Raw genomic sequence first — 27,367 nt, forward strand, 5'->3', positions numbered from 1 at the left:
GTAGTTATGTCATTTAATTAGTATTTAATCTTTTTCTAAAATCATATAGACATATTCACAAATGTCTTTTGATCAAACATAATGTTCAAAGGTAAGAAATGAAATAAATGCATAAATTACTCAAATCTGGACAGAACTAAATATAAATGAAGGATCACACTAAGTCTAAATATATACAATCAAAGTACAAGTCTAATAAGTTCTGTAAATTGACTAGTATTGATATGACAAGATACTTTAAATGTACAGGCCATGCCAGATTTTTTTTTTCATAAAATATCTTTATTTTATATTCCAAAATCTACATAAAATAATGAATACATTTTCAAATGAGAGCTAGATCTTGCTTAGTAAGAAATGATCTCCCTTTTAAATCATGTCAGTATCCATGAAAAACAGATGAACTTAGATTAATGGGTACACTTATCCCAACAGTTGAAACTATTTGTTAGAAAATTTGAAAAGTAATAAAATGAAATAAGTTACATTACTTAAGTAATTAATATTGTTACATTACTTATTACATTTTAAACAGGGTAACTAGTAATCTATAACATATTACATTTCCAAAGTAATCTTCCCAACCGCGAATAATTGTTAGATAATTTATTCATATCAGCAGCATCAGTTCACTGCTCCTAAATAATGTCAAATATTGACATTTTATGTTAATCAGTGGCCCCTTAAACCGAGTTTGTTGCTTGTCCTTTGAGCATGCGCAGTGCTTAAACCGGAACTGTACGTTTCCCTAGGTTACCATCAACAAGTCCTTCAGCCAGCCATCTGTAACTACCAATGTGCCTTTAGGAGGTACCGTATGAATAGCGGTATGGTATTTATTGAAGCAGACAATCATCATTATGGTTAATTTTGCTATAACAGCATCATAGAAAGCTTAGTAGCTACTAGTTAGATTTAGTGAACACTTAGCTAGCATGCTAATGTCAGTGAACGCAATCACAGGAGGCTGTTTAATGTTTTTAAAATGACAAACCAGGAATTCAGGACATTGGCTTACACGAAGAGTCCGAAAACATCAAGAAGGACAACATTTCAGGTAAAAGACATACTATTTTAACCTGTCTATATCACACACCAAATGACTGAATGGATTATAGTCGAGTAAATTAATCTGTGTTTACGTAAAGGCCTCCATTGAATTTCATATTCGCCCCGGGACAGTCACTTTAAGTATCAATTGGTTTGATTGTTGTAAAATAAGCATACATTTGCAATATGTTATATTTCTGTGAAGAATCACGGCAGTCTATTAAGTTGGTGGTTAAGTTGATCAAGTTCAATAAGGAGGACCTTTTTCTTAAAGAAAAGTGACTCAAAATGTTTGATCGATTATGAATTATAGTTGCAGTATTACAAACCAGAGTACACTTCTGCTGTATGTATAGCAACGAAATATACTGCCTTAATTATTAATATTAGTTACATAATGACAAATGAAGAAATGACTGTACTAGTTAAACCGACAGCCCTCTGAAGCTCGATATGAAGTGTCAATTATGTCATTGTAGGATGAACTTCAGGCTGCTGTCTCTGCCAGAGCGACTAAGTCTAAAACAGATCAATACTTAGATGACTTCAGTGAAGATGAGGACGGTAAGATGACAGAGCAAAACATTAAGACATGTTAGGTGGTTTTAGTGCAAGTGATCCCCAGCTGCTCTGTTTAACAGTACCTGTATCGTCTTTGTTGATGTCGTTATTTGTGTCTGTCTCAACTTTAACTGTGTATGTTGAAAGCTTTCAGAAGCTATATGAATGCTTCCTTTCAGATCACAAGAAGACAGACAAACTTTGTGTAAATAACTTTTCCTTAGCTAATCTGACTTTTATGCATGTTACTGTGCTTCTCAGTAATGTGTATGTCAGGCATCCATGGTATTTTTTCATCCTGCTACATTCTTGTAGACGTTCGGAGGTTTTTATTGTCTGTTGTTGTAAAGTTACATGTCATCTTTGCCTGTATGTTTCTGCATTATAATGGCTTTTCAAGATTCATGGTTACAAATTAAAGTATATAATAAAATGAGAGAGAAATAGAATAAAATATTGATGTTTTGTTCTATTGATAGAAATGAGATTTTGGGTAAATCTGTCATATTTACATCACAATAATTAATGTGTGCTAAACAGCCATTTGAAAAAGATGAAAGTAAAACACAAGCTCTCTAGCGTGACAAGCCTTAACAGCCTACGGGACATTACATGTAGTAATGTTAATGGTATTTCTGTTATTGCTTTGAAAGACAGAATGACAGACAGCAGAGAGTAGCAGCATTGGAACACACCCTATGCTTTGTACATGTACAGTTTCCATGTCTAGTTATTTCAGGGTTAGGGTTAGTTGACAAAAAACTTAACTCAAGGTTGACTTATCAGCTTTTCCTTGAGTTTCAAACCTTTTTAAAAAAACCTCATCTCTCAGTCTACCTCAGAGGATGATGTTTGCTCAGTTGGCCGGCAACCATCCACTGAAGAAGAGATGCTGTTAAAGCTCCTGGAAAAGCTAATAAGTGGACCTTGAGTTAAGTTTTTGTTGATCATCTCAGATGCAGTTTAATTGTTGGCCTGTTGTGTGTTTGTCATTTTCTATATTTCACAGATTTTTTGAAAGAACTCCTCAAATCAAGACAAAAGAAGTCTAAAGCGTTGAAGGTTGGAAAGAGCAAAGCCAAAATCAACGACTTTGAGCTCTCAGACGACGAAGGCAAACATGGGAGGACAAAGAGAGTTTCATTCCTGAAAACGCAAAAAAATCCCTCAAAAGACACTATGGCATCAGAGTCACATGAAAACGAGCCACCGGACTCCCCCACCGGTGGCTATAACGATGACTCACTTCCCTCACAACACTCCGTAAATGTCAGTGAAGATAACGTACAATTTAACAACGATAGTGTGGAATCTACCAAGCCACAAAGTCCAAGAGAGAACTCAAGTAAATCTCTGTCATACCAAACATCGGACGATACTCTGCTGGACTTGCCTCTTCCTTTACCATCTGACGGCAGTGTGGTGGACTCTCCAGGTCCTGGTGTTTCTGAAAGCACAGACGAGAGGAAAGACTTATCAGAAACGGATCTCAAACACATGTCCTCAGCAGGTTGATTTACACATTATGTCACAAATACAGTTGCATGATACATTACATGTTACATTTATTAGGACATATTAAGTCATGAATCTTACCAACAGCACAATGATTAAAACTTGTTTGTTATTCTATCATCTCCAATTATTCAGACAGTGTTAATGAGAGGGAGCCACCCAGACCCAAACCAAGACAAAGGAATCTGGGACTGAGCTTCCAAACACAAGAGAAGATAGCTGAAGATGCCGAATCTCAGGATACCAGCAGGCCCCAGACTTCCTCTGCATCTATTCCCCTCTCCTCTGATACATCTAGCAACATCACTAAACTCTCATCTTCTCATGTGTGTCTCACTGCTTGGTTATCCAATATTTTGAAGGTTCTTATTGTTTAATTAAAAAAATATATATATATATAATTAGATAACATGTTTGTTATGTTGATGCATCTTAGTGGGCAGAGGGGGATCACGCTGGTTCACCTAGTTTCAGCAAATTATCTTCAAATAGAAGTGAGCAGTCACAACACTTCACCAAGTCCACACTTGATTCTGGGTCCAGAGGTAATCATTTATATCTTCTGCAGCATAACGTCACATTTTTAAAATAATGTTTTTTAACAAACATGTGGTGTTTTTGTTTTGTTTGGGGGGGTTTTGTTTGTTTTTTTGCCATAGATGACTTTATTTCAGATGACAGCAAAGAGCAGGAGAGAAAGTATTCTACATCATTTGAAGAATTTCATGTAAGATACTCACTCTCAGACTGTCATGCCCTTTGACCTCTCAGTTAATCTGATGTTATAATATATTCTGGCTCTCATCCGGATTGTTTTAAGTTTCAGGCAATTTGTCTATTTGTTTTCTTCCAGGAGTCAAGACGTCACTCAGATCATTCTGTTGCTCAAGTCACTCGTGTCCTTAAAAAATCACCTGATAGCAGGTAGGTAATGCCATCAAACATGCACTAATAGGTACTTACATCTTCATGGATAAAACAGCTTAATAATTTAACTCATCATTATTTTCACTTATTTTAATTAGGACATCGAGTTCTCACTCTAAGAGCTCTCAAAGACCCCAGAGTGCGGGCTCCAGGAAAATAGAATCAAAGTATTTGGGGAGTCTCAAAGTTCTGGATCGTGAAGTGTCCCTGCAAGAGTCTCCGCAACAAGGAGCAGATTCACTCAGAGCTGCTATATACCAGGTTAGAATAATAATGTTAATTTGTTTTTTAGTATTACGTGGTGGAGGGGAGCCACTCTGCTCTCTTGATAAATTCCCTTCCCTTTTACCTGTACTCCTTACAGGAATGGCTCAAAAAGAAAAAGGAAAAGTTAAGAGAGAACATGCTATTGAAGAAGAAAGAGGAGCTTCTGAAAGAAAAAAAGAAACAGGTGAACAATATGAGTTACAGAACAACAGACTACCTCTAAAGACTGAAATAAATATGTGGTTATTTAACATATGTGCACACTGTTTATCTTTAAAAACAATAAACAGGAAGAAGAAGCTAAAAAGGAAGAAGCTGTTGCATCATATGAGGCCTGGAAAGAAAATAAAGCCCAGAGCCTCAAAGCAAAAGCCAAAGAAAAGCAGGATGTGATCAGAAAGGAGCAAAGAGCTATTGAAGAGAGAGAGAGAAAAAAGGAATCTGCTACACAGGTATATGGTTGATTTATTTTGTATTGATCTGAAAGATATAGTAAGAACCTCTGTGGGAAGGTGTAATATTTGACAGTTAATCAGAAATATTAGCATTATTATTACAGGTGTTTGAAAAATGGAAACAAGACCATGATCATCTACTCAAAGAAAAGTACAGAAAACAAAGAGAGGCTGAGAGTAAACTTCAGCTAAATAAACAAGAAAAAGAGGAAGAAAGAAAGCGAGACAGCAGATCAGCGTTTTCTGACTGGTGAGTGTGAATCATTATGGTCTTATATCACTGTGTGTGTGTGTGTGTGTGTGTGTGTGTGTGTGTGTGTGTGTGTGTGTGTTTGTGGCTACACTTAACACTGAAATCTGTCAGTGTGTGAAAATGATCAACCACTAGATGGCAGCCAAAGCTGTTTCTTTACAATTATCTTAATCATGACATATATTAATTCACACATAAAGCTATTTTAACTTTTTTGTAATGTTTTAGGTGTGAAAAAAAGAAAGATTCTATGAATAACAAAGTCACGATGGAGCTCAAGGAAACCAAAAGTAAAGCAGAGGAAGAACAGTACATGAAAGAAGAGAGAGATAAAGAAGCTTTAGAGATGTATGAACACTGGTTGGTAAGTGGAATTAATAGTGCCTCTTCTTTTTGAGACACATCTACTTTGTGAACTCTTTGGGGTTATTTCATACATACAGTCATTGTGCTGAATTACCAGTTTGATTGTTTCTCATTGTTTTGTTTTTTTCTAAAAGGCAAGGAAAGAGCTGGAACATAAAAGAATGAGAGAAGAAAGACGGATACAAGCAATACTGCAGGACAGTCCGCCTCCACCTTGGAGTCCTCCTAGTAAAACTATACCATTTCGAAAATAACATTTAAATATAACATACCACCCTTATAATATCTGCAGGTGCTATGTTACATTTCAAGTTGAAGTTTTATACTGTTTGTCCTAGCCAACATGTGTTTTAATAGTTAATGACAAGTGTTTAATTTTATTATTCTGTCAGATTTTTTACTAGCTAGCAGCTATAGTGCAATTTTATATTTTTATATGATTTTTTTATGAAATATTAAGGCAAACACTTTGCAGTTTAGAAAGTTGCAAATACTGTCTGTTTGATATAATGATGACATGTAAGATAATACACCCTTTGCTATTTTGCCTTTTTTTAATTATAAATGCGTACATCAGAATGTAAAGCAGCAATAAACATCAGTAAGTGAAGTGTGATATTGTGTGGTATCAATGCTTATTGTTGAAATGTTGTTGATTGAATTAGTAGTATTGATTTCTTTTATTTAGACATGATTCATATTTCATTGCATATTTTCTGGCATCCAAAATAACAATTTAAAACAGAACTTTAAGAGCTGCAATGATATAATAAACCAATTACTCCCTCTCAGCATGGGGTTGGCACTTAAAACAAGATATACAGAGATAAGAAGCCTTTGGGTTTTACAATATAAACACAGTGCAACATCCTTGTCTTCATAAATGAGTGCTATAAGGGCATTTATTTATGGCCTGCTGTTAGGTCTGCTCCCACTCTATTATCCCATAAAAGACTTACCCATGGAGCTGATTAACACTCCACTCTACTCTACTTTAAAAATGTGACTTTATGGACCTGCCTTTGTGCACAGGGGGAATTGTCATGTTTAAACAGGAAAGGAACGTACCTGAACTTTTGCTAGAAAAATTAAACCACCCAAAAAACCAAAAGATTTCTTCACTGTAGTGTAAAGATTACCTCAAATTGGAACGTAGAGGCTTAATTCAAACAGTGAAAAGGCCCCTCCAACAAAAGTATTTGAACAGAAAAACAACATTTTCAAAAATAATATATGTAAAAAATATATTATATATTATCTGAACCCTTCTCACAATAACGAAATAGCGTAACAATTGGTGCTCTAATGCGTAACAGCCTTTCAAGTCGTGAGGGTTAAATATAGTATAACCTGAAGTTCCACAACAAGTGGACATTGGGACGATGTTGTTTTCTCATTTTCAGCTGTTTCTAATGCCACAAATTAAGAAATCAAGAACTTTAAACCTCAACCTAAACTTTGAAAATCAATGTGGATTTAGATAGATAGATAGAAGTAAAAAGTTAAAGTTAAACTTAATACTAATGAAAACATCTATGATACATTGATCTATTAACATTTCTTAGAAATGGGGGAACATAGGGCCTAATTTTGATGGGAGCAAAATTGCTTAGAAATGGGGGGACAAAGGGTTGTTGTGGGAACATAGGGATGATCCCACTAAATTAACCTTTAGATTAAACTATTTTAGAGAGGAGTTGAAGACTGGCGTGTTTCTATCATTTTTCCACCCCGGTGCTTTTATCGTGAAAATCCCACAAAGGAAGTTTGCTGACGTCAGCCTTTTCCTTTTTTTTCTGTGGTGCCTCTGTGGCTGAAGTGCCTCCATGTAGTTTAAAGGTAGTGCTGGAGAAGTTGTGAAAGCAACCCAGGTGGTTTGAGTTTATCCGTCGAGCACTGCAGTGTTCCTCCTTTTCTTTTCTCTTTCATAGTAGATTGTGTCGTGTTTTTAAAGGAACCGTTGCTCCGGACTCGACGACACACGCTAAAGAGGAGCTAACATTAACATTTAACATCAACTCTGAATCTGCGCTTTCTTCAAGTTCACTTTTACTGTCGAGTTGGCAAAGGTAATGTAACGTTAGCTAGCAGGCTCAACATACATAGACACCCATTCATTTGTTTCGTGTGTCCAGCTCTCTCATTCAACCTTAAGATAAAAAGCAAACTAGCTAATATGTGTGCTAATTAGTCTGTAGCGTTAGACTACATCAATGATTCTTAACTCTGGTGTACAGCAACTAGCTCAGATGTAATGTGGGTGTAAAAAATTGTCGTTTTCATCTCTGGTAGACGTGGCTAAGCTGCAATGAAAGGCTCTTTATTTTCTTCCAGGCTGTAACGGTGCGACTGGTGACTTACTGCAGGTCTGCAGCCCAGGGTTTAAAGTTCTGTTAGGCTGCAATTAACCAGTATTTCCATTAAAGATTTAGCTGCGGATTGTTTAGTCGATTGATCGATTCATTAACGACACTTTCCCAAACCTTAAGGTGATACTTTTTGTCTGACCCACACTTCAAAAGATATCAAGTTAATCGACCAAATAGAGAAAAAGCTAACTACACAGTTATCTAATTTCTCTCATTTATTAATCTCCTGTTTAAAGTTATGTTCAAATGAGTAAAAATGTGGGAAAGGATCAGTGACAAATAAGAGTCGGCAAGATCAGCATTACAAAAATGTTAAAAAATAGTTTTAAAAGCAGGATCGGGTTAGTTAAAATGTACATTTTGATTTTACTGTTGATTTTGTCATTTGAAATTACTTTTGCACCATTTTTCTTTACCAAAAGTAAGACTGACTGCTCCTTAAAATGTCAAATAATGTAACCAGAAAATAATGATAAATATTAAATATTTTATCCACCTACAGTGTATTTAAGTGTACTTATGCAAATAATGACTTTTTTTATGTAAATGGTTTCTGTTTACGTGATTACCCAGATTAAATGTAATATTTAGAACAATTGTATTCCATCACCTTTACTTAATATAAAAATTACAGTGTAAGATCATGCCAAACTAGTTGATATGGTGTTTTATTGAGAATTTAGCATTTTTAAGCAAGTTTAATTATTTGGTACAAAGTTTTTATGGTTACACCACTTAGACATTTATGCCATAATCCTCTAATATATTCTCACAAAATTGATTAAAAGCAGACATTTTTAAAAAGGAATGTGGGCAAATTCTTCATACGTTTATTTTCACAGTTTAACTCCTTTTAAATTTGACTAAACCACATGGACACAAACAAAGTCAAACAATGAATCAATTAGCAAAATAGTTGCTGGTTAATTTTCTGTCAGTCGACTGAGGCGCTTCTTGCATAAATGTGATGTAAGGCCAGATGGACGGAAAGTATAGGATATGCTACTTGTAGTTATATGTTCATCTACACAGTTACTGTATTCACTGTAGTCAATCCTGTGTTTGTATCCCCAGATGTTTCAGATAAAGAGGATCTGTTGCATTGGTGCTGGATACGTGGGGGGCCCAACATGTAGCGTGATCGCTCACATGTGTCCAGAGATCACCGTGACCGTTGTGGATGTCAACGAGTCCCGCATCAAAGCCTGGAACTCAGACACTCTGCCCATATATGAGGTATCATATCAGTGTTAATAACGTCCAAAGAAAGTGAGCTAAAGGGTTTGGTATTTCTGTGTGATTTCTGGTAAAACCTTTAATTGGGTGTGGTTAATGTTTTATTGATATCTGTTTATCCTGACCTTTGGGAAACATGTCCAGAGAGCATTATCAGCCGTTTCATTAGTGAAACTTAATAACCGTGCTGAAAAAGTAGATGTAGCTAGGCAATCATTCCAGTCAGTGTTTTTACACAATATGACTCCATCATGGAGAAAATTAGTTGCAGACCTCGGTGTCGCAACTTCTCTACGTCAACTGCAGCCACAAGGTATTACATCATCATAACTAGGACCAGGTGGTGACCATTCATTGTCAACCAGTGTTACATTTGTAAGAGTTTTTGCATTACCCATTCATTGACACCCTCCCTGTTTCTATTTCCAACTTCCTCCCACCACAGCCGGGCCTGAAAGAGGTGGTTGAATCATGCAGAGGGAGAAATTTGTTTTTCTCTACAGACATTGACTCAGCCATCAGGGAAGCAGACCTCGTTTTTATCTCTGTGAGTCTCTCAGTTATCCATACACACACACACACACACACACACACACACACACACACACACACACATTTTCTGCAGTGGAAGTAGCTACACAAAATAGGTTAATATGGTTTCCACTCCTTCGCAGGTTAACACTCCAACCAAAACCTACGGCATGGGGAAGGGTCGTGCGGCTGATCTCAAGTTCATCGAGGCGTGTGCTCGGCGGATCGTTGAGGTGTCCGATGGCTACAAGATTGTCACAGAGAAGAGTACGGTGCCAGTACGAGCTGCTGAGAGCATCAGACGGATATTCGATGCCAACACAAAACCTAGCCTCAACCTACAAGTGCGTACAATCTCAAGTGTGTGAGCATGAAACTCTGATGTCTGCTGTTCTACAAGGTTGTAACATTGTACCGCTGCTTTAGGTGCTGTCCAACCCAGAGTTCCTTGCAGAAGGAACAGCAGTGCGGGATCTGAAAGAGCCAGACCGCGTCCTGATTGGTGGAGACGAGACAGCCGAAGGTCAAAGGGCAATCCGAGCACTGTGTGCCGTGTATGAACACTGGGTCCCTAAGGCACGAATCATCACCACCAACACGTGGTCATCTGAGCTGTCTAAACTGGTGAGTCTAGAGCTGATAAGTGACGTATTTATGGCAAAGATAAGCATCAAATCCTCACATATGATAAGCTGGACAGAGCAAATATTTTATACTTGCTTGTTGAATGAATAAAATGATAGCATATCAGGATAGAGTTTTATGTAATCATAATGTAAATCAATAACTCTGGTAAATGTTTGAACTTCAGATGTTTTGCAGTTGTCGTAAGTACAATCTTAAAAGACAACAAAACATTGTGTGTGTGTGTGTAGGCAGCCAATGCATTCCTGGCACAGCGAATCAGCAGCATTAACAGTATCAGCGCTCTGTGTGAGGCCACCGGAGCCGATGTGGAGGAGGTAGCTAAGGCGATCGGCATGGACCAGAGAATTGGCAGCAAGTTCCTTAAAGCCAGCGTCGGTAAGAAGACACTGTACCAACATGTTTAAAGTATACCTGCATGTAAAGTTTGTTTCATTAAACACAGTATAAGCATTGCTCTTCGTCTCTTTGCCTCTGGACAGGTTTTGGTGGCAGCTGTTTCCAGAAGGACGTGCTAAATCTGGTCTATCTGTGTGAGGCCCTCAACCTGCCTGAAGTGGCCTCTTACTGGCAGCAGGTGAGATCCATCACCATTTTTGACTTTCCGGAGGTGTTGCCTCTCTTTGTTCACCTCATTCACAACCTTTGTTTTCTCAGGTGATCGATATGAATGAGTACCAGAGGCGGCGGTTTGCCTGCAGGATCATTGACTGCCTCTTCAACACGGTCACGGGCAAAAAGATCGCGCTGCTGGGCTTCTCCTTCAAAAAGGACACAGGCGACACAAGGTTGGTCTCTTTCATCTTGTCATCCTTGACATATCGTTCCCCTCTCACACCCTTACCAAACAGATTTGTTATGTTAATAATAAACCTGGCATTGATTTTATGAATGGGAGTATACACTTTGTACACACAAAACATGCACAGTCACTCAGAATCTCACTTTACTCCACCTGACAACATGCCAGCACACTGTGGTGAATTATGGCCCTGATCACTGTGTATGTGTGTATTTGTGTGTATATGTGTGTCGCAACCACAGAGAGTCGTCCAGTATCTACATCTCAAAGTATCTGATGGATGAAGGGGCCAAGCTGTTCATCTATGACCCCAAAGTTCTCAAGGAACAAATTATTCATGACCTCTCCCAGCCCCACATCTCAGAGGACAACCCAGAAAGAGGTGCGTGTGTGTGTGTGTGTCTGTGCGCGTGCTTATGCTTGTGTGTTTTCTAAGGCTCAAATGCAGCACTGGAAAGTTGAAGAATATTTGTAGTATCACAAAATGCATGATAACAGATTAAGTTCAACCAAATTAATGTATTAATTTGACCTTCTTTCTGACTTGTTCTTAAAGGAATAGTTCAACATTTTAGGAAATACAATAACAGACAAGATGTTCCTGCTGCTGTCAGTCTTTGATTATCTAAGTGACTCTTGGCCTCAGTACTTTATGCACAGACATGAGTGGTATTGATGTGCTAACCTAACTAAGATTTGATTATTGTTGAGCATGTGTGATACTGAAGACACAGAAACCTTAAAATATTTTGTGCAGTTTTGTGTGCATTGATACTGTTGATTTACATTTAGTTTTTTTTTTTTTTCAGTAGTTTGTGTTTTACTGATAACTGTACACTGATTTCTTTTGGATGCTAAATTGTAGTGATCACCAGATTAAAACACAGGTGAGATGAGCACCAAAAGACACTGGTTCCTCTTCACTGGTCCTGACAGACTTTTCTTTCTTATTTAGTATCGGAGCTGGTGACTGTGACCTCAGACCCCTATGAGGCTTGCCAGAGCGCACATGCTTTGGTCATCTGCACTGAGTGGGACATGTTTAAGGTCACAAATCATGTTTTCTGACATCTATTAATATGTCTTCTATCTTTTTAAAAATAAAAAACTGAAGTCATCATACTACTACTATAATTCTTCCATAGGAACTGGACTATGAGAAGATTTACAAGAAGATGCTGAAGCCGGCCTTCATATTTGATGGTCGCAGAGTGCTGGATCACCTCCACTCTCACCTCCAGAACATCGGCTTCCAGGTGAGAAGACAGAAAACAAACCACACACTTCAGACAGAAATCATAAATCCAAACTGTCAACAGTTTCTGACATCTGTGCAACGCTGCAGCTGTATTCATTCAACATGGTAACAGCTGTTTTTTAAATTTTCTTTTTCCGTCCACAGATCGAGACCATCGGTAAGAAAGTTACAGCAACAAGGATCCCCTATGCCCCGACAGCTGTATGTCCTCGCATCAGTGCCAGCGAACCTCCCACCAAGAAAGCCAAAATCTAAAACTCACCTCAAACACACACAACACATTCCTCTCTCAACCTTTTTATTGCTGGTCAATAGTTTCATCCAGGTCCAACTCCTCTGATGTCGGTACACGCCTTACACTCAAAAAAAGCCAAACAGCGTGGCTAATTGCTCCCCTGCAGCGGGAGAGGAAGAAGTCGAGCCTTCAGTCCCAGACTGTGTGATCATGAATGTTTTTGACTTTTTGGAAGAAGTTGAGAGATTAAACCATTCCAGACACACGCAGTTTATTTTATACAGTTCATGCAAAATAGCATTTCTATACCAAACATTTCAGATGCATTCATACACGCACCAGTCAGTCTTTCTTACAGTATTTACTATATAATCAAGTATTGTTGCTAAATTGCAAAATGTTATACTGTTTTTAAAAAATATTTTTATAAATCATCTCACTGTATGTTAATCAGTATGTCCTCTGTATCCATGAGCGTTTACTGAAAGGGCCAATGCAATAAAATTTGATGTCTAGAGTTTGTGCCTGATGTTTTTCCTACTGAACACTGTGCCACAAACAGGAAGAACACTGAATGATGAAAACCTGCAAATGTGAACTGATGACTTTTAATTCTTTCAATAAAAACATACATTTTTATAGAGCTGATTTCTCTAAACAAGTGCAAAAAAAGACACCTTTCTTGTCCGGATGCAAACATAATTTATACCTGTCGAGGATTTGAGTGAAAGTGTTGAACACTCAAACTCAAATTGGCCTTTTATCGGGTACAAAGGTAATCTGGAATAAAAACTTTCAAGGGAACACCACCTTAAGTTACAGCAGACATATTTATTTTTCTATCATTAAATAAATTCAGGAACCATCAGACCAAAAAATAAGTCTTCAATAAATCGTCGCTCCTCCTGAGACAGCGGACATCAAAGCGTTCATAAATACAACTCTGTGAAAGGTCAGGGCACCTAAGGAGAGGGTGTTCATGCTGGATTTCATTTAGAGCCCCCTGAGGTGCAGAGACTGGAGCAAATTACAGCTACTGCTTACACCAGGTGGTATTTTCACCTGGCATGGTTTTACTGAGTGTACACCCAGGTCATCTACACATCTGCAAGCATCTTATCAGCTGCACTCCTCTTTTATCTCATCACCCTAAAATGTAGTTGTCAATGGTGAGCAGAGGAGGCCGAGTGCATTAAGAAGGAACAAAGTGTCCCCTGTGCTTACATGAGTCGTCTTATTGTCCATTTTGTACCCTTATTCAGCCCTTCTCTCACTTTCTGTCTTCATTTGTTCTACTCATAATGTTGTGTGTTTGCTCTGGTATGGTTTACAGTGCATCATGATGCTGTTTGTGAAGCTGATTTAGTCTCAGTAAATATGTTCAGTTATATGTAGAGACAGGAGAGATAGCAGTAAATGGGAGATAAAGGGCGGCCTCTGTGTTTGAAGCTCGTCATTCTGCCATAGCGACTTCTGCTTTTCTCTTCTGCAGCAGATTCTTGAGGAAGAACTCGCCTGTTGAGATAAAAACAAAAGATAAGAAAAATACGTATTCTCTATGACCTAACAACCAGTCAAATGTGACTTTTGGGACCCTGACCCTATCTAAACGTACATCTTACTCTGATGAAGACACACAGGTGTGTCAAAACATTAACTCTTTCAACTCTTTCAACTAACTACAGCAGTGTATTCTAGACCAAGGAGGAGGAAGGAGTCTGAAGGTGTTTCATAGGAAAACTGAGGCCTATCTCTGAGATTTCTGCTGTCACCACAGTATGATGAAGGTGAACTGAGCTCCATTCGTGGTGCTGAAAACACTAAAAAATATCATGAAATTAAAAATTAAACAGCACCAACTCCTTCCAGAAACATGTTTCCATTACTATGGACAATCCAAATCGCTGGAAGAACTTTTTACTGAAGAAATGTTGCTGCGTAATATTCCACTGATATTCACTGTAACTGAGTTGCGGCAGACGTTTCAGATATGGATAAGTTAAACCAAAAGCCTCTGCATGGCTAACTACTCAAGATAAGATATGTTGTTTTTTTATTTTGAGTGATGTTGCATTGTAACTTATGAATGAATATAACTAAAGAATAATAAGGGTACTACATACAGTATTCCATTATGTTGACTAGTTTGGGCTCTTGCTAACTTGTGCATGTTAAAACTGTGCCACATGGAGTCTCACCTGCTTTGTAAGAGGATCGCACCAGTGGCCCACTGGCAGTGTAGACAAAGCCCATTTCATTCCCGACTTTCTCCCAGTGTGCAAACTTCTCTGGAGTGACATATTCATCCACCTAAACCCACACACACAGTCACTTTGTGCATCAATCTGCCAAAGGTGCATTTTCCGGTTGCAGTAGTAAATGGGAGATACTGTGTGGAGTGCCATGTGTTTACCTTCAGATGGCGTTTAGTGGGTTGCATGTACTGCCCCAGTGTTAGACAGTCCACTCCTGCCTCTCGCAGCTCTGCAACATCATTACAAAAGTGTCTTAACAAAACTGTTTCATTTCACGTCAAAATTCCTAAAGTGTGTTTATGTGCAACTCATGAGCATACACACCAGTCAGAGTGTTGAGTATCTGTTGGTCAGTCTCTCCTAGCCCCAGCATGATGGATGTCTTGGTGAGCACAGTGGGATTGACCTTTTTAGCATGTTTTAAAACACTCAGAGACTGGTCAAAGTTCGCTCTGGGGTCTCGGACGTGCCTGGAAACAGTTGGGAGAGACATCCTGAGCACTTCCATGAATTGTTGTTTTCAAAAGACGTTACAGAAGATACATTTCGAGATTAAAAATGAATACAAACCATGAAGAAAACTTTTACAGTCACAAGTGAAATCATAAAGTGGTTTCGTCTTCCTGTGGTGTAAATTTCAGCAGTTCATCTTGTAGACACATTCACATCAGATAAATGGTCTCCATTTACCACCTGCTGGTCAGTGTGTGTATTACCATCCTTTGGTCTGGCTGACACCCTCTTGTGGCAGAGCTGTAACCAACACCACAACTACCGTTTCCTAATAGGCGCCATTAACCAATTATTTTAATTATTGATTAATGTGACAGTGGCCTATAAAATATCCAGTTAGATTAAAAATGTCCATCAAAGTTTCTAAAAGGCTGTGGTTCAATTTGCTTGTTTCGTCCGATAAACAGTAAAAACATGCATAACATACTATCAACCTGTGCAGTGCTGCAGTAAAATAATACATTACATTAATCTGGAAGATGATTCTGTCCAAACTAACTTGAAATAAGTGCATTAAACCTCCATAAAAACAACACAAATAAGGAAAAATAGTGCATCCTTTCTGAATAAATAGCCCAAAGCATGTACAGTACATCAGAACCAGTGCTTAGACTCATACTGGCCGGCTTGATGATACATGAAAAATGTGCATGTATGAAAAAGTGTGATTTCTGTCGTTTGAATTTTGATGGAGACCACCTTAACATAGTACCACCATAACTTATATCACATAAACTGTAAACATAAATTTAGATATTTTATCAAGATGCTGTTTTTCACTAAAGTTTCTCATGCATTTAAAAACCATTTTAATACCTTGTGCTCTGGCCAATTAGCCGCCACTAAAATCTTTCACTAGCAGACTGCAGAGAACTGCAAGACTCAAGTCATCAAGTCTTTGCCAGTGCTGAATCAGTACCTTTGCAGCTCGCGGACTGTCTCCACATTGTGGGCGTACACATCCAGCCCTGACAGGGCGATCTTCTCCACTGATGCCAGGTCACCACGAAAATCAGGCGTCAGACATTCAACCAGGATCTGAGCGTTCCTGGTTGAAGAAGACAACTTCTTTATTCAGTTGGCACAGATGTTAAGAGACAGACAGATGGTTTAATGATGATGAGTTACAGTCAGGTTGTGGAGATGAGAGATTTCACCTTTCCTTCAGGTTGGAAACAGTCTTAGCAAAGTGCTCGGCCCCTCCATCAGAAATATCTGCCAAAAGAACAGATCATTACTGCTCAGATAATATTCACTAATATTTTAACACGTTTCAGTGTTGTATATTATGGATATAAACCATGTTTTATCAACCAGAAGGAAATACTTTCTGTTTAATAAAAGATGATTGCATATTGTTGTGAATATTGTGAATCACTTGTATTAATGCTGACTTATACGTCACATGACTGATACACTAAATTAATAAGTGTGTTCTCAAAGTTGGAAAATATTTAGTCATCTGTCATTGAAACGGCAGCTTCACAACATCAGTCATCATGAGGACTTGTTTACAGTTAGTGTACTCCATCAGTCAGCTCATTCAGACACATAGTCAACATGAATGAGTGCAGTGAGGAGGAACTGATAAAGGTAGTACTCTCAGACTGTGCTCATGTTTGTTTTAATTTTTTTGTTTTTTAAAATACCATCTCTGTCGACTGAGGTGAGAACCACGTAGTCCAGCCCCCAGGCAGCGATGGCCTTGGCTGTGTTGTAGGGCTCATTTGGGTCCAGAGGTGCGGGCTGACGCGCTGTCTTTACTGAGCAGAACCGGCACCCACGGGTACATGTATCCCCCATCAGCTATACACACAGAGAGAGACAGGCAGGAGAAAACTTTACCTTCATGTGTCAGAGGTCTGGTACAAATAATCATAGAGAATATCCAGATCATAAACAGTTACCATGTGTCATTTTATTTAATGCACAGGTGCATAGATTTTACAACAATCTAAAAAAAAGTAATACATGAATATATGTTAGATTTCTACTTTCTTAGAAGACTGGGGTTACTGAGATGGATATGAGAGTGTTCCTTTGTAAAACTAGATATACTGCCTCATGGTTGTATGCCTCCACCAACCAGTCAAGTTTCAGTTTACATCATAAATAGTAAAATGTGGATGCTTCACACACATCTTCAATAAGGCAGCACTGAATATCTATAGAATCACCACAGTTTAAATGTAGGCACCAAAGATTAGTGTCAGAGTTATGGTGTTCAATAATGGACAGAGAGGGGGTTTTGCAGAATATTATGATGTCATAGTGAAGTTGACCTTTGACCTTTTGGATATCAAATGTCACACCTTCATCATTGTATCCTATTAGATATTTGTTTGAAACTGTGGCTGTGTCCGAAATCACTCCCTTATTCACTCATTCACTCCTCCCTAAATAATAAACACTAAATAGTTCACTCAATAGTGAGCAGCAAATCAAGAATTCGAACACTAATTAACTGTGATCATTGTATGTCATCACCATCAGCTGTAAAGTCGTGCAATGGTAGTTTTCACATCTTTAAAATGCGGACCATTGCATTGTGGGATTGTTAGCAGAAAGTAGTGTACATGCCATGGACACTACTTTTAATGTTACATGGCGGAATATTTCAGTGCACTATGTAGTAGTTATTTACATACTTATGTTTATGTCCAAAAATGTATTTCTTGAGGTCACGGTGACTTTTGACCACCATATTCTAATAAGTTCATCCATGAGTGGACATTTGGGCCAAATTTGAAGAAATTCCCTCAAAGCATTCCTGAGATATTGCGTTCATTGTTTGTACATTTGAAAGATGGACAACCCGAAAACATGTTGTCTCTAGTCACAGCTGTCACCGTCGCTGAGGCATAAAAACACGGCTGCTTTTCTATGGCGCTAAATTCAGCGGCACCACAGCGTCAGTGCGTTCCAGGAGACTCACCATGATGGTGGCTGTGGCTGTGGCATACTCTCCTCCTCCCCAGCACTCCCCAATGTTAGGACATCTGGCCTCCTCACATACCTGACGAAACAGACAAAGAGACACATATCTTAATTGTGTTAAGTGCACATTTACATATATATATATATAAATATATTCAGAAATTAAAGCCATTTGTGTTTACATTTTGATATTTTTATTATGAAAAAAATTATATGAATTAGAAAGGTATGTAGTAGAACCAATGTTTAAATTAGTAGCTTATCAATATATCACTTGAGTCCTTACTCTTGAACCAAGCACCTTTGTGTCTTTCTAATATTGGATTCAAGATGTCTGAGTATAGCACTGATTGCATCTTAACCATTTACTAAAAGGTATCCTTAAAGCATTGAAGCTGCTTGACAAGATAGTTGTCACAGTCTGTACAACTTACTGTGTGCAGGTTCAGGTCTCTCAGTGTGCTCTTCAGCTTGTTGTAGTTCTTCCCAATGGGGATCTCCGTCTTCAGCCATGGAGGAAGCCGCAGCCTGTTACAACAAAAGCCAGTAAGTTCAGTAAGAAACTCACCTGCGTATCAGTTTATCACACAGTGGAGTTTGACAGGCTACAGCACGGCTCGTTCAGCGGACTTAAGAAATGATGCAACAGAAACGAAATGTTATGACTCAGCAGAAGTTAATATTAGAGTGGGATTCACTTTGCCTTTTTCACAAAGGAAAACTAAAAAACTACAGCAGAAGTGACGATTCACTCAGTAAATGTCATGCTGTTGTGTTCTGTGCGATGTGAAATGTCAGTGTCCTGAAATGTTTTTATGATTTTATGAAATGTAAATTGTGTTAAATGTTTATGTTAAATGTAGAGCCAGACCAATATTGGCCTATCATAGATATATCAGTATCTGCATATATGTTGTCCAATATGCATAATATATTTTTTAAGTTATATAGGCAGCATTGTATGTGTGTATCCTTTTTCTTAATTCATGTTTAATGCGTGCATATATTTTTTGTTGTATGTGTTTTATCATATATAGTCATTTAGAAATATTAAATTCACAGTGAAGTTCAGTCTTTCAGTCATTTTATACAATAAATATAGTTAAACTGTAAAACATCATTCCTCCTCATTACATATCTTTGTCACAAGTGTTTCATAATCACATTGCAAATAATGCACTTTTATCCACATGTTCTGCATATATAAGATTCAGTCAGTATTGGTAGTTAAATGTTGTGTTTTGTAAGTTTTCTGAAATGTTGTTACGCTTTCTATTTTATGAAACATTGTGTTTTGTATAATAATGTTGCAGCTCCTCTAACAATTTCCCTAACACATGCCAGCAAAGGTGCGTACACCTCACACACTGATGAAGCTCACACTAAGCCTAGTAGATAAGGTCTGGTCTGATCTGGTCTTTGAACCCTATTGATACAGTATCTCTCCTCTCTCACAGACAGAAGAGAGTGTGTTCATGATGAACCTGTAAGAAATGAAAATTCATACCTCTCTCCCTTCTCTCTCTTCAGGTTGCCTCTGTACTCTTCCCACTTGCTTTTCTCTGATAATTCCCCTGAAATAAAGTCCTGCAGATCAGGCCCATCCTCCCTCTGCAGCTCCTTCTTTCTGTCGGTAAGACTAGGAGAGGATTTGGCCACAGTGGTCAGGCTGCTGCTGTAAACCTGCAGAGGAGGGACTGAGTGTTAGTCTCACACCACCATACACTGTCATGATGTTCATCACGAGATAGTCTGTGTCTGAAAGGTTGTACAGAGTCTTTCTGTAAACAGAAAGGAGTTACAAAACAACCAGTTTTGCTTCAAGGCCACGACCAGACATCACATTTAGCTGTTAATAACTACCCAAACGATCTTTGTTAGTAAATTAGAGATTATTCAAGCAGAGAGTCTAAATACTCACATGTGGACTGCTCCTGGGACTCAGCCACAAATGGTTTGTGGAGAATCGGCTAACTGCACAACAACTCCGCTTGAGCAGCGCCATGACTTTTTAGCTAGCGGACGAAATGAGACGAACTTCTCCGAGCGACTGTTTGGGTCTGATGCTGCGTTCACGTGAGGAGGACAGAATGGGAAGAACGGTGCTATGTTTTAAAAACATAATTTGTTAACAAGTGATTAACATATAAACATTAAGCATAACGAAAACTTAACGCAAATATACACTATGTTGATATGAAACCAATACATTGTATATTTATTTATTTACTTTTTATATTTGAGATTTATGACAGGGACAGTACACATCAATCAACATTGTAGTTTACACCGCAATGTAAATGTGTCAGAGTTTGCTAAAGCACAGTAAAAAATAAAAGACAGAAAGAAATAATATTAGAATATACTTTATATTATGAACTATAAATAACACATCATCAATACAGACAATGAGTAAAGGCATTGCCCATTAATTATGGCTGCAGCTCTGATGTTGTTTCAGCCTGTGTTTCAGAGTTGAACAGAAAGGGTTGAACAGGTTGTTGTGTGCACCAATACCACTCTGAGAAGGTATACTGTGTGACCTGGACAATAAAATGTTGGAAGCAGAGAGTTTAAAGCTAGTTCTTTGATTTTTGTTTGTGTTTATTTTGGCCAGAAGGCGCAGTAGCAGAATTATGTAATATATATTAATTACCACAATATACAACATTAAATCTGCACATATTACCAACCTAGAAATTAACATAAGCATATCTTAAACTCACTTGTAAAAAGGGTTACAGCAGTGGACGTTTTCCCCACTTGGCTTTACGTTATTACAAACTTTAAAGTTGGACGTGAACGTCGCAGAGCTCAACAGTATAAAATGTGGCTAAACGTTAGAAAACACGACGATTTCCTTTTGCCGTCTGATATTAGACAACACATTCAATTAACAACATTTAATCTTCCTGTCACTGTTTTAATCGACGTGCTAATTAAAAACACTGTGATAATTATCCGTTCACCGATTGTTCATGTCTGACGACAGTACGTCTTCTTTTTTCCCACCCGCATTCTGAGAAGACCCGCCCTTCTCTGCCTCTTATTGGCTAGTACTCGTTGCTTCCGTTAGTTAGATTGGTTTGGTTTAGGCATGAGGAATGAGATTGGTTAAAATGATCATAGTCAGAGCCAATCAGAGGCAGAGTAGGGGCGGGTCTTCGCAGAATACGGCTGGGAGAAAAAAAAACCGCTGACGACACGTACGTACACTACAATTGCGTCGTGACGTCCTTCCTTCCTCCTTTCCTCTGCTACCGGCGAGGTGAGGATAGCTGATAAATTTGTTCCTCGGTTTTCATCTATGTCCATCTGTATCAATTAAACATGTTTTTGCTTTTATTTTAAACCCTTAGATCCGGATATCAATGTGTTACACATCTTAATCTGTATTTTGAGTCAACGATGTGTGAATTTAAGAAATATGTTAGTATTTTTCTCCAGTGAGAAATGTGTCTGAGGCCTGGCGTCGCTGCTCTTTCCCTCGCTGCTTTAAGGACGCAGCGAGATGAATAAGATTAATTGAAACATATACGTAGTGGTCGTCTAGGCTAAGGTGTTAATTACGTCCACCAGCATGTTGCAGTAATGTAAATGTTTAGCAGCACAAATGGGAGACTCTAGCTCATTGCCTGTTGTGGGTGTCCATTAGCATCGGTGCTAATGTTGGCTGCTGGCAGACGTTGAATAGTTTGACCTGAACTGAGATGGTCCCAAACTGGCAGAAATATTAAGCTAAATGTTATTCTTTTGTAGGATGTATAGGTTTGATCTCAACCCTTACTCTGAAAACATGCTGCCACAATAGTTTCCTGAATCACATGAGACTGAACTATAAGTTTCACATTCATATAAAACTCATTTTGTCATCTCAGAATGAAGACCATTCTCAGCAGTCAGACTGTCGACATCCCCGACAATGGTAAGATACATCTTTATATTTATGAACTTTAATGGCTTGTGTTTTGTGCTGCTTTGAGTTGCAATGTATGCATATGTATTGAGTCTTGTGCTGTTTCATATGTATTCATTAAGTGTTATGTATTGTGAAAGTCCATTTGTTAAGTCCTGGTCAGTATTTTGTACATACATCCTCTTCACTTAAAAATTTAACATGCAGTAGCTCTTCCCAATGAAAATATTACTCTAATTGTAAGTGTCATGTTTTATGTTACTTAGTATTACATTTGTGCATTGACTGTTATGGACCACGACACCAAGGCCAATTCCTTGCATGTGTAAACTTTCCTGGCTTGGATTTTTAGGCTAATAAATGCTGTGGTTTGCGGTGTTATTTCATGCTATATTTTTGTGCCTATACAAATTTACAATATTATTGCCTTTTCTCCTCCTGCTCTGTGGTGATGCAGTCGAGGTGAGGCTGAAGGGGCGGACGGTGATCGTCAAGGGGCCCCGTGGCAAACTCGTCAGGGAGTTCAACCACATCAACCTGGAGCTCAGCCTGCTAGGCAAGAAACAGAAGAAGGTGAGAGGCTGGTTTGTGTGCATCGATGTAAAATGCAATGTGATGCTGAAGATTATTGAAGATGTGGAGGTAGGCTTAAATATGACTGAGGCGTTATGGTTTAAATTGTTACAATAATTCATGAAAAATATAATCAAACTGACCAAAGCAGCAGTTCTCCCAAATTACCAAATATAGGGTCTTGAGGGTAAAGACTTGTCATGTGCAGTGTCTGCCTCATCATTTATTGAACTATACTGTGGAGAAACTCTAGACTAGACTCAAATAAAATATCAAATAAAGTAAATGATGCCTGTTTTAAAAAGGTATGTGCACATTGAACACATTGTGTGCTATGACAGTAAAGCAAATTCAAAATTTCCTAACTTGTAGCTAAATGTGGACGTTGTCAGAAGACATCTTGTTCTGTAAATGTAAATTGGCAAGTTGGGCTGCAACAGGCAGTTTTTCTGGCTTGGATTCTTAGGCTAATAAATGCTGTTGTCATTAAAGAAAATTCATCACAGTATCATTAAGTACTTGTTGTCCAGACAACAATTCAAATTACACAAACCTAAAAGCAGAAAACTGAAAGGCTGGAAACAAGTCTTGTCTTTGCCTTTTATGATTTGAATGATTAATGGTTCATCAGAATGAATGGCAATTAATTTTCTGTCTGATTAATTGTAAATTAATGTGGAGAGTCACTGTGCTGTTGTCCTCAGCTGCGCGTGGAGAAATGGTGGGGCAACAGGAAGGAGCTGGCAACAGTCCGCACCATCTGCAGCCACGTCCAGAACATGATTAAGGGAGTCACTTTGGTGAGTTTGGTACAGTCCAACTTTCCTAATGGATGCTGAGATTATGACTGAGTGTACTCATGTCAAACTGGTTTAATGTCTCTTTGCTAGCAGTGCTTCCCCACCACTAAGGAAGGATTAGTGGTGGTGTTTTTTGTAGTTGTGGTGATTTCTACTGTGTGGCTGCTGAGCCACATGCTGGCTATTGCTGAATAATTTGGTTTGGTCAGCTTTTCCTACTTGTACTCAGTGTCTCTTTTGCTCCTGACTACAGGGTTTCCGGTACAAAATGCGTTCCGTGTACGCCCATTTCCCTATCAACGTTGTCATTCAGGAGAGCGGCACTATGGTGGAGATCAGGAACTTCCTGGGAGAGAAGTACATCCGCCGTGTCAGAATGAGGACAGGTGAGTCTTGAAATTGAATGAATTAGTGTAATCTGTAGTTTAGTGAATGCATGTGTGAGGTAGTGGGTCATTTGGTCCAAGGTACCCTAAGTGTTTAAAACAAAGGAAATGTTGAAGCCTTTTCCATAGATGGGCAATAGGGATAAAATCTCAATCACAGCATGTAAGTCAGGAAGTAAAAATTCATATAATTCAAACTAAAACTGTTTGTGGGTCAAATAACTAGATGGCAAATTCTATTTTTGTCTAACCCAGTGAATTAATGTAAGCCTCCAACTTAGAATTTCCATTATTGATTTAATCCATCTGCTTTTTTCTTAATCGATTGGTTTGGTCTATAAAATGACAGTAAATGGCGATGTATATCATTTCTGAAAGTCCAAGAGGCAATCGGAGATTCTGTGTAGGACAGAAGTTGCAAATAAATTCCCACCATGTCTAACTGTGCTAGACCTTGATCAGCATACTTTTTACCTGATGGTCTCGTACTTGATATTCTTGATATTAATATTTCATTGTGAGTTTGTTTGCAACTGTTGTTGGGTTTAAAAGATAAACCACTCACCAGTTTTTATTCATATCGTGTGACTGTGATTCTGCCCCGTTGTAAATGGTAAAAGCATTTTTCCTGTTCTCTCAGGTGTGAATTGCGCCGTTTCAGCAGCCCAGAAAGACGAGCTGGTGCTGGAGGGTAACGACATTGAGCTGGTGTCAAACTCAGGTACATTTGTTTGCTTTTTGCTCCCCAGCGGTTTTGCAGATTCATAACAGTAACTCCTGCTAATATCCATCCTAATGTTTGAACGATCTGCTGCTCTGTAGATTGTATATGTTTAACTAAAATGCTGCAAGGTCCCTGATTTTATTTCAGGTCAGTGTTACCTTTTTGAGTGAAATACCTTTATTCTATGAAACCATGATGAGGACAAGTAATTGAAGGGGGAAAAGCACAAAACAGCAGAGATGAGGAATTTGTTCAACAAATTAGTCCAATTCAACGCTGAAGTTGAATTGATGTGATTAGCAAAAGGCTGGAACGACCCCCCCCCCCCCTTAACTATAGACTATGGACATTTGGTTGTGAGTAGTCTCTCCAATGTTGGTTTGAACCCAGTGGTGTTGTCATTCAGACCTGTTGGACAGGTCTGTTCTGTCTACCCTCCTATAGATACACAATATCCCCAAAACTGTCTGGTTCATTGTAACTTCTGTTTCCTATTGCCAGTCAGTCATGCTTTCTGCATCACTGTCAGAAGTTCACTGATGTTGGATAATTGACAAAGTGAAAGGTTCATGCTGTAGTTAAATTCCAGTACTAATCAAACCACCAGGCTGAAGTTTTCAGGACAGAGTCGTTGTTAACAAAGATGACTTGAATCTGTCTTGTGACTAGCGCTGGGTATCTATTTTACCTTTTTTTTTTAAGGTAAATGGGTACCAAGTAGTATTGAAACGTCACCTTTAAAACAATACCTGCAATTTTATTTTATTTTTTTGTATTTCATAACCATTAGAAGGCTTTAAAAATGCATTTGTGTAAAAATCTATTTAGATGTGGAGTGGCATTTCATGCAATTTAATGCTTCTGTTCACACGATGGGTACCAAATGAAGTACTCCATAGGTATCAGCATCACTTTAAAGTTTCATGAACAAGATTTTTTATTTTTCATCTGAAAGAAATAAAGATCTTTCTTTCTGCATATTTATGAACCAAAAAACCCTAAATCTCACCAAGCCAGTGCTATTGTATTGAAATTAATTCTCCAGCATCATTGCTCTATGTTGTAGTTGGTGTGACCCCTCATTCAATGTCCTCTGATAGTATTGTTTGTAATGGGATGTATACACCCTTCTGTAGAAGTGGACGTCTATCTCATTGTAATCCATGTGAAATGACGCATGTGTTTCCTGTCTTGCCCCTATAACCTCCTGTCATGATTGTGTGTGATGTGCTGCTGAACTCCCCACCTTCTCTGTGTTCCAGCCGCTCTGATCCAGCAGGCCACCACTGTCAAAAATAAGGATATCAGAAAGTTCTTGGACGGTATTTACGTGTCTGAGAAGGGAACAGTAGTGGAGCCTCCACAGTAAAAGTTACATCAGCACTCGTAGAGGTTAGAAATTGCCGTCGAAACCTCCCCTGTGGCCTACGGGGGAGCCCTGTTTTTCTTTTTCTCTGCATGTTCCTCACACTGTGCTCAAGCGGTGTTGTAAAGATGTTTCTCTTTCTTTTAATTCTTGTTTTTTCCATTTCAGATGTCAGCAATTTAATTAATGCACTGTTGCTCTCTACATATTAGATTCTCCAAAGCATTGGTTTTATTGTAATGTTGTTAGAGCTCAACAATATGGCTAATACTACTTTACACCACCTGCAGAAATTAATGTGAATTTTCCTCTAGCTCAGGAATGACGTTTTTAAATTGCTTCAGTTCTCTGACCAGCCATCCAAATATCAAAGATGATTAATTTTCTAACAGATATGGCAGAGAAAAGAATCAAATCCTTACATTCAAGCAGCTAGAAACAACAAATGTTATGAATTTTGAACTGAAACAATTGATCAGTTATCTGAATAGGTGATTTTCTTTCTGTTGGCCTGTCTTGGCCCAAACGATCATTTACTGTATGAGGAAAAATCCTTGGGTTATTGACTTGAATGTTCTGTAAACACACTTTCTGCTGCTGGTTTGGGAGGAATACACAACACAATTAATTTGGGACACAATTTTCTATAACATGACACCACCACAGTTTGATTCGACAGTCTATAATCGATCATTAACTGTTGCCCAGCCTCTGTTTGCTTAAGATGGCTTGGTGTACACGTGTGGAGTTTTCACTTCAGTTTGAAATGCAGACAAACTGAACACACATCTAAGATCTCAGTTTTTTTTATTTAAATTTTTCATTTATACAAACTATAGAAACCAAATCTGTTTTTGTCATGCAGGCACTGTTGTGATCTTTGTCATTGAACCACCGTCATGTTGCATGTATTATCAGTTCTCTCTCCTCACTCGCTGCTTTGCATTTCTTTTCAGCGGCTTTGATCCAACAGGCCACCACGGTCAGAAAGAAGGACATCAGGAAATTCCTGGACGGCATCTATGTCAGCGAGAAGACTACTGTGGTGGAGTTAGATACCGAATAAATATTCACCATGTTCTCTTATGACCAATAAAACTACCAACTTTTCCAATCAATGGCTTCTGAATACTTTTGCCACTTTTCATTTGACTCCAGTAGCAGCAGGTTGGACTGGGTTTAGTTTAGCTTGTGAAATACACTTTAATAGAAGTGCAAACTATATGTAGTATTAATTATGAAAAATGACACTAAATCTGCTTTACTGTCACTCAGTGCATCAGTAAGACAACTGACCTCCAATATTTCTGTGGTTCACTACAGAATGTTCGTCAATCTTTTTTAAAATTACAATAAATAACCTTACCAGCACTCAATTAGAACATCGCTGCAAAGGTGCAGAAAAGCAATTTTATTCATATTTTTTA

At 38.3% G+C, this 27,367-nt stretch overlaps 4 protein-coding genes across 4 annotated transcripts; 3 read left to right on the forward strand and 1 right to left on the reverse strand.

Annotated features, from left to right (window-relative positions):
- Positions 1 to 985: 985 nt before the first annotated feature.
- Positions 986 to 5,648, forward strand: map9 (microtubule-associated protein 9). The gene is made up of 13 exons (XM_053326470.1): positions 986 to 1,057; positions 1,530 to 1,614; positions 2,621 to 3,121; positions 3,262 to 3,452; positions 3,563 to 3,671; positions 3,786 to 3,853; positions 3,980 to 4,050; positions 4,152 to 4,314; positions 4,418 to 4,504; positions 4,611 to 4,772; positions 4,880 to 5,025; positions 5,257 to 5,392; positions 5,529 to 5,648. The coding sequence occupies exons 1-13, from the start codon at positions 986 to 988 to the stop codon at positions 5,646 to 5,648; spliced, it is 1,911 nt and encodes a 636-aa protein (XP_053182445.1).
- Positions 5,649 to 7,217: 1,569 nt separating this feature from the next.
- Positions 7,218 to 12,988, forward strand: ugdh (UDP-glucose 6-dehydrogenase). The gene is made up of 12 exons (XM_053332253.1): positions 7,218 to 7,463; positions 8,838 to 8,999; positions 9,445 to 9,546; positions 9,674 to 9,874; positions 9,957 to 10,154; positions 10,406 to 10,553; positions 10,658 to 10,752; positions 10,833 to 10,963; positions 11,220 to 11,359; positions 11,933 to 12,024; positions 12,123 to 12,233; positions 12,380 to 12,988. Exons 2-12 carry the CDS (start codon positions 8,838 to 8,840, stop codon positions 12,488 to 12,490), a joined length of 1,491 nt encoding a protein of 496 aa, XP_053188228.1. The 5' UTR covers positions 7,218 to 7,463; the 3' UTR covers positions 12,491 to 12,988.
- A 137-nt stretch (positions 12,989 to 13,125) lies between these two features.
- lias (lipoic acid synthetase) lies at positions 13,126 to 20,224 on the reverse strand. The gene is made up of 11 exons (XM_053332266.1): positions 20,097 to 20,224; positions 19,683 to 19,858; positions 18,610 to 18,703; positions 18,174 to 18,254; positions 16,888 to 17,044; positions 16,396 to 16,453; positions 16,158 to 16,286; positions 15,050 to 15,195; positions 14,884 to 14,954; positions 14,669 to 14,780; positions 13,126 to 13,985 (listed from the first exon to the last, which is right to left on the reverse strand). Exons 1-11 carry the CDS (start codon positions 20,178 to 20,180, stop codon positions 13,924 to 13,926), a joined length of 1,170 nt encoding a protein of 389 aa, XP_053188241.1. The 5' UTR covers positions 20,181 to 20,224; the 3' UTR covers positions 13,126 to 13,923.
- A 1,807-nt stretch (positions 20,225 to 22,031) lies between these two features.
- On the forward strand, positions 22,032 to 27,058 carry rpl9 (ribosomal protein L9). Its single transcript, XM_053334688.1, has 7 exons — positions 22,032 to 22,100; positions 22,549 to 22,664; positions 23,369 to 23,464; positions 23,718 to 23,850; positions 24,491 to 24,571; positions 25,837 to 25,966; positions 26,897 to 27,058. The coding sequence occupies exons 1-6, from the start codon at positions 22,055 to 22,057 to the stop codon at positions 25,941 to 25,943; spliced, it is 579 nt and encodes a 192-aa protein (XP_053190663.1). The 5' UTR covers positions 22,032 to 22,054; the 3' UTR covers positions 25,944 to 25,966; positions 26,897 to 27,058.
- Positions 27,059 to 27,367: the final 309 nt, after the last annotated feature.

Source organism: Scomber japonicus, chromosome 2 (genome assembly GCF_027409825.1).
Source record: "Scomber japonicus isolate fScoJap1 chromosome 2, fScoJap1.pri, whole genome shotgun sequence".
In the NCBI taxonomy this organism is placed as follows: Eukaryota; Metazoa; Chordata; class Actinopteri; order Scombriformes; family Scombridae; genus Scomber; species Scomber japonicus.

Coding starts and splice junctions, on each gene's coding strand:
- map9 (XM_053326470.1), top strand. CDS start 986: ATGACAAACCAGGAATTCAGGACATTGGCTTACACGAAGAGTCCGAAA. Junction 3,122..3,261: donor CAAACACATGTCCTCAGCAG/GTTGATTTACAC, acceptor CCAATTATTCAG/ACAGTGTTAATGAGAGGGAG. Junction 3,672..3,785: donor ACTTGATTCTGGGTCCAGAG/GTAATCATTTAT, acceptor TTTTTGCCATAG/ATGACTTTATTTCAGATGAC.
- ugdh (XM_053332253.1), top strand. CDS start 8,838: ATGTTTCAGATAAAGAGGATCTGTTGCATTGGTGCTGGATACGTGGGG. Junction 10,554..10,657: donor GTTCCTTAAAGCCAGCGTCG/GTAAGAAGACAC, acceptor GCCTCTGGACAG/GTTTTGGTGGCAGCTGTTTC. Junction 10,753..10,832: donor TGGCCTCTTACTGGCAGCAG/GTGAGATCCATC, acceptor TTGTTTTCTCAG/GTGATCGATATGAATGAGTA.
- lias (XM_053332266.1), bottom strand. CDS start 20,180: ATGGCGCTGCTCAAGCGGAGTTGTTGTGCAGTTAGCCGATTCTCCACA. Junction 18,255..18,609: donor GAGACCTGAACCTGCACACA/GTAAGTTGTACA, acceptor CTGTTTCGTCAG/GTATGTGAGGAGGCCAGATG. Junction 15,196..16,157: donor ACAGTCCGCGAGCTGCAAAG/GTACTGATTCAG, acceptor AACTGTTTCCAG/GCACGTCCGAGACCCCAGAG.
- rpl9 (XM_053334688.1), top strand. CDS start 22,055: ATGAAGACCATTCTCAGCAGTCAGACTGTCGACATCCCCGACAATG. Junction 23,465..23,717: donor TGATTAAGGGAGTCACTTTG/GTGAGTTTGGTA, acceptor TCCTGACTACAG/GGTTTCCGGTACAAAATGCG. Junction 23,851..24,490: donor CCGTGTCAGAATGAGGACAG/GTGAGTCTTGAA, acceptor CTGTTCTCTCAG/GTGTGAATTGCGCCGTTTCA.